Source organism: Pteropus alecto, unplaced genomic scaffold (assembly GCF_000325575.1).
Source record: "Pteropus alecto unplaced genomic scaffold, ASM32557v1 scaffold156, whole genome shotgun sequence".
Taxonomy (NCBI): domain Eukaryota; kingdom Metazoa; phylum Chordata; class Mammalia; order Chiroptera; family Pteropodidae; genus Pteropus; species Pteropus alecto.
Genome location: NW_006437746.1, coordinates 2,037,186 through 2,043,185, shown reverse-complemented (window position 1 = coordinate 2,043,185; position 6,000 = coordinate 2,037,186). Strand labels below are relative to the sequence as shown.

The 6,000-nt window shown below is 53.6% G+C and overlaps 1 protein-coding gene across 1 annotated transcript in view; it reads left to right on the top strand.

Annotated features, from left to right (window-relative positions):
• CCDC13 (coiled-coil domain containing 13) overlaps positions 1-6,000 on the top strand; it is a 43,658-nt gene that overhangs the window by 30,122 nt on the left and 7,536 nt on the right. The window contains exons 12-13 of the mRNA XM_006914827.3: positions 68-151; positions 2,240-2,362. Coding sequence (XP_006914889.1) covers positions 68-151; positions 2,240-2,362 — 207 coding nt within the window. The remainder of the gene's footprint in view (positions 1-67; positions 152-2,239; positions 2,363-6,000) is intronic.

Below are 6,000 nucleotides of genomic sequence, written 5' to 3'. Positions count from 1 at the left end.
CCTGCTGGCCCTGGCCTCCCTCCCAACTCCCTCCCCATGGTGACGTGCCCCTTCTGCCTCCACGCAGCTCTGTGACCAGCCTGGGCCACACGCTCGTGGAGTCCGCTCTCACATGGCCTTCCCTGCCCAGCCCTCAAGGGGCCTCGCCCAGGTAAGAACCCGGGTCAGCACGGTCCCCTCCCCATCCTCGAGCGCTCAGCCCATGTTGCCATCCCATGGAAAGGAGGGAAAACCAAGGCCAGGCCAAGTCCATGGCCTCTTTTGAAGTTACATCAGGACATGGAGGGTCAGGGAGGCCCAGTGCCTTGTCCAAGGCGACAGAGCAGGTGGCTTCAGAACTAGGGCCTTGGCCGCTGACTCACGGTCTAGTGTTTCTGCTACCTCAGAGGTCGCGTGAGGAGCCGCCCAGGGCCCAGGGCCCAGCGCCTTCCCCCATCTCTTCTTGTCCACTGAGAATCCGTCTCCAGGGGGAGAATTTCATGTCATATGCGTTCCCATTTTAAGGCACCGATATCCCTCAGCTCTCTGGCCCCAATGAAGCCTTCGGGCTAAAATGGGCCCTTTGTTCTTCCTGCCAGCTCACAGACAAAGGGTGGCTTTGTCCTGCCTCGGAGCCCTGTCCTGAGCCCTGCCCACTGTCCCCTGGAGCCATGCTCCCGCTGTCAGCCCCCCACCCCGACCTCTCAGGCGGATCAGCTCAGGTTCCGGTCGGGGCCTCTGAGTGGGACCAGTCCCACCTTTGACTTGCTGTGTGGCTCCGGGCAAATTCGTCCTCCCCGTGCCTGAGAAACTTCTGGCCTGACATGCGGCAGCACAGGGACCAGGGACCAACGCCAGCCCTGCAGCTGCCATCCCCATCAGCCCGGAGACGAAAGGCACGAGGGTCGTGGGCCAACTCTGAGCTGGTGCCACACTTGTCCTCACAACCAGCTCTGTCTGTCCGAGGTTTTAGTCACGGTAGCAGGAGCAGGGAGATGGACCAGGTGACCCCTCCAGGTCCCTTGCAGGCCTATGTGTCTGTGACCTTTGCACTCCACAGGGATGCGGGAACTGGCGTCCTCCTGGGCTGCCCAGACTGCTCGTTCTCAAGCTTGTTTCTTCCACAAAACACAGACATTTACTGAGCCCGACACCGTGCAGGCCCTGACCTCCTGGAGCCCGCAGCCCCATCTCATCAGTGACAGGACAGGCCTCGTAGGGCGGGAGTGACCCCAGAGAGTGTGTCTATCAGGGCTGGCGTGGGGACTCTGATGGGGAGCCGGGGAGAAGGGCAGAGTGAGGGAGTCACCTTCCTCCTCCTGAGGCTGCTCCCCCCAACACAAGATCACAGAGCTGACTAGAGTGGGGTTTTCCCAACTGCAGTGCACACACAGATCGCCTGGGATCTCCAGGTTAGATGCGGGTTCTGATTCGGCAGCTCTGGGCCAAAGACTGGGGTCCCACATTTTCAACAAGCTGGAAGGCGATGCCCCAGCCGCCGACTCAGAGACCACACTCTGAGCAGCAAGGCCTTAGAGTAGTGCATTTAGGAGTCTGCAGTCCTGAGAGCCCATCTCAACCAGCCCCATCCCTGTGCAGAGGGGAAGAGACCTGCTCAGGACCACGGAGCCATCAGCCTCTGGGCTTGTGTGCCTGTGTCCTTCAGTGCTGGAAGAGCAAGGCCAAGGTCACCAGGGTCTCACAGGGAAAGGTGAGGGCAAAGCAGAGAGCAGCTTGAGACTCGCACATGGGCTCCGGGTACCTGGGGTATCTGGGGTCCAGCCCCCAGCCAGCAGGTGAGGAGCTGGTAGGCAGGCCCAGTGGTCACAAGGGGAGCAGCGACGGGCTGCATCAGGGCTGCAGAAAACAGATGAGTCTCAAAGCCGAGTGTCCAGGTTCCCTGCAGCAGGCCGCACAGGTACTCAGGGCACCCCAGGTCCCCAAAAGCGAACCGCTATAGCAGCCAGGCTAAGGCCAGGCCCCCACAGGGATTGGATGGACAGAGGTGCTGATATGGCTTTAGCCCTGCTGGAGTCTGGCTTTGGAGCCACTCTATGAGGCCTAGAGACTTTGGCAGGAACAGGGTCGGCGGGCTGAGGAGAAGCCAGAGGAGGGCCAGGAGGGACTAGATTGACTTCCTTCTCTCTGGCCATTTCTGAGGACCCCCGAATGTCCTTCCAGTGTCTCCCACCATCACAGGGATAAGTATGTCTTCAGGTAAGTCCTCAAATGACCTCTGATCTCCCACTCTGGTCCCCAGGTTTGTGGACTCCCCAGAACAAAAAGGCTGGCAGGCACAGGTAACAGAGTTCAAGGCTCTGTGGCAGGCCACCAAGGTGGAACGCGACCGGCTCACCGAGTTTGTCACTGTCCTGCAGAAACGGTAACACGTGACGTCCGGGGAAACCCTCCATGGGCCTGCGTGAGCTGGGGGTGGACGCCTGGCACGGGGCATCCCCCTTAGACGGGACCAGGCCTCGTCCATGACTGGGCTCCCCTTACTGAGAGTTTGGCTCCCAGCGCTCCTGTCCCACAACCTTGGGGCACTATTGTCACACTTGTGGTTTGCCCTGTCCTACATGCCCCCAATGGGACCAGTGCATGCATGTGGACATGAGGTGGGAGTCTCGGAGGAGAGATTCTCTGGAGTAGTTAAATCAGTCAGATTAACCCACCAATAATTCAGATCTATGGTGAGCATGGCGCTGCACTCGGCGCCACTGGAGGGTTTGGTGGGAAGAAGACTGGGCTAGAGAGTCTGGAATTACAAAGACGAAGAAGGTGGCTGATGACTGGGGAGCTGAGACTTCTCTGGGGTGGGGGAGGGGAGCGCGTGGCCTGAGGCAGCAGACCAGGAGGCACAGTTTTCTCCGAGGGGTTGTTGACAGATTTCCATCCAGATAAGTCAGTGCTCCTCACTCAAGTGACCCTTTTGGCAAGAAACGCAGGTGCCCAGGCCATCACGTGGCCTAACCATGTGACCTCCACAGGGAAGATACAAAGGACGCCACTGAGTTTCTGCCCTAACAGCCCATATCACATGTCTGTCCGGGCTCTTTGGTGATGGACGATAGAAGCCAATTCTGGCTAAGTGAAGGGAAAGGCAGATGTTCGGAAGGTTCTGGCAGACCTCGAGGCACAGAGCAGGAGAGAAGCTAAAGCAGGCCCATGAATCTTGGTAGCAGGAGCCCTTGGATGGTCTCCCCTGGGTCACTGGAATGGCACAGGCCCAGTGGCTTTCGGTCCTAGTGCCAGTGGGTTGCGGGAGAGAAGGTCTGGCCGGCCTGGGTTGCCCATATGTCCCTCCCTGGACACAGGCCAGGCACCTTGACTGGAGGGACCGCCAGGTGCTCACAGATGCAGGAGGGGCAGTTTGCCAAAGACAAGAAAGGAGAGCCATTAGCACAGAAGGAGTTAGGGCCACCGGGAAGTGGTCAACAGATGGCTGCTCCCCGGCCGTGAGAGTGGTCAGCTTTCATTCTTTCCTTTTCCCATAGAGGATCTGAATTTCAGACATACTCAGGTATATGAGAAAATTAGGAATATAGGAATTCTTTTCCTATAACTGAAACATAACAATAGCACCAGCCTCCAGTCGAGCAGCTGGGAGAAACATACTCTCCCCAGGCTTTCTCTCCCATGTCCTTTGCGTTGCCTCTGAGTTTCGGGGGCCTTGCGAACCAAGGTGACTCAGTTATCTATCGCTGCAAAAGAAACCACCCCAAACGCAGTAGTTTCAAACACACTGGTTTATTATTTCTCACGATTCTGTGGGTTGCCTGGGTGGTTCTGCCTCACATAACACCAGCTGGGACCACTCACGTGGCCCTGTCCAGCTGGAAGCTCCGCGGGTGGCCTCTCTCTCCACATGGTGTCTCGCCTTCCACGGCCTCTTCACACGGAGCTGGGCTTAGGGCGAGGCAAGCAAGCAAGGCATAGGGCTCGGAATTCAAGGGCGTACTCACTCCCACGTGCGTGTGATGCTCAGCCGACACCCTTGACCTTTTGGGGTTCCTCCTGCTGCTCGGTCATTCTGGGGGACGGGGGAGCTCTGTGAGGCTTTCCCAAGCCCACTGGCCTTTTCTTTTCTGGGGCGTTGCTCTCTCCCTGGACTTTAACAAGGAAAAGGGGCCCAGGTCCCCCTGCACTCAGATCCCTCCAAACCTACTTGGATTTCTCACCCCAAAGCACAGGACCTTCCTTTCTCAGGGATCCACACTGTCTGTCTCTTTCTTTCTCTGGAAGGTCTGTCCCAGTCCTGTCCAGGGAAAGATCTGTGTAGCTTCCCCCTCTCTCAGACTCTGCCGACAAACCCCAGCTGCCTCAGCACCCCTCCCCTGACTCCCCCACCCCAGGTCTGCATCCTAGTGAGACTCCCGTGCTCTGCCTGGGATCCCCCCTCGCTCCCCCTTGTGCAAACAGGGGCCTCAGGCTGAAAACGGTGGTAGAGTTCCTGTCATGTGTTTCTCTTCCCTCAAGTCCTGCATCCAATGTCCGGTGTCCGAGGACAACATAGTTCTTCGACCGGCCATTTTTCTAGTCGTTTACAGCAGGAGGGACTAGTCTGGTTAGTCCGCCACGACGGGAGTCACTAAATAGGTCTCTCGTGAAAAAGCATACAGTTGGCTTTGTTTTTAAATTCCACATGAGAGTTGGTGTTTTAACGGTAAAGTGTAACCCATTTTCTTTTTCGGAATATTTGCAAACGAATCGATCATCTCAATTAATATTTTCTATTTGCCGTGATTTTTTCGTGTCCTTTTTCCCCTTCATTCTTCTCCTTCACAGTATTGGATGGATCAAGTCTTATTTCCTTCTCTTCTCTACGAGTTTAGAGGTTACACACTCTATCTCTATCCTCTCAGGGCTTACCCTTAACTTTTAACGTAAAACTCAGGAAGTCTAAAGTCAGTGGGTTTCTTCATTATCGCTTTGAGCAACGGAATGAATTTACAATGCATTAACTCTGATTTCCCTGCTTGTGACTTCCATGTTACTATTTTCTCATATTTCTCTTCTACGTTTTGTAAAACCCTCCAAAATGAACCCTACGAATTTGTCTTCTTAAAAAAAAAAAGAATAGTCAATATTCATTTCCTTTTGCCAACATTTGCTTGAAAACATGTTGCTTCTTGCATGTCAGTCTTCCTTCTGGGCTCATTCTCTCTCTTACTGAACCGCATCCTCTAGTTCGGTGAGGCCATACGAATGGCAAGCTCTGAGCCTTTGTTTATTTTTAAAGGTCTTTGTTATGCCTTTCTCTTGAGCGAGAGTTTGATTGAGCACAGAATTCCAGAGAGACGGGTCTTTTTTCTCAGCACTCGGAGGCTATGAGATGGTCCGTCGTCCTGGAGCATCATCCACTGTTGCTAAACGACATGCGCTGTCAGATCGATGTTGTTGCTTGGTACATGTGTCCCTTCTGGCTGCTTTCTCTTTGTCTTGATATTTCGACGTTTCACTACGATGTGTCTAGGTCTTTTATTTTTCCTATTTAGGAATCGAGTGTGCTTTTGGATCTGAGGACTTCCATCCCTATAGTGCCTCTCCCCATCGTCTCTGTTTTTTTTCCATCTAAAATTCCTAGTCAACATATGTTAGCACTGGTTTATTCTGTCCCTAACTCTTACACTTTCTCGATATTTTGGGCTGATCACTGGATGGTTTCTTCAGATCTATTTTCCGCTCGTTCCATCTCTTCAGTTGCACTGCGTTTGCCATGAAACTCATTTTAATAACCGTATCGCTTCATTTCTAGCCATTCTTTTTTTGCGTGAAACCTCCTGTTCTCTTCCTTATAGCATTTGGTTTTTTTTTCACTAAGATTTCTTACCTTTCTCTTTTTAATAATTTTAAACTGACTTAGTCCCTGAAAGTTGCTCTGTTATCTTCTTTACTGAGCATCCTAAGTGGCATCTGTTGACTGCTCCTCATGGTGAATTATCTCCCCAGGTGGTTTGTATTTTCGTTTTCGGTGTATTTTTTACTTGTGGGGGTTCTTTGGGTATGATAATACTCTAC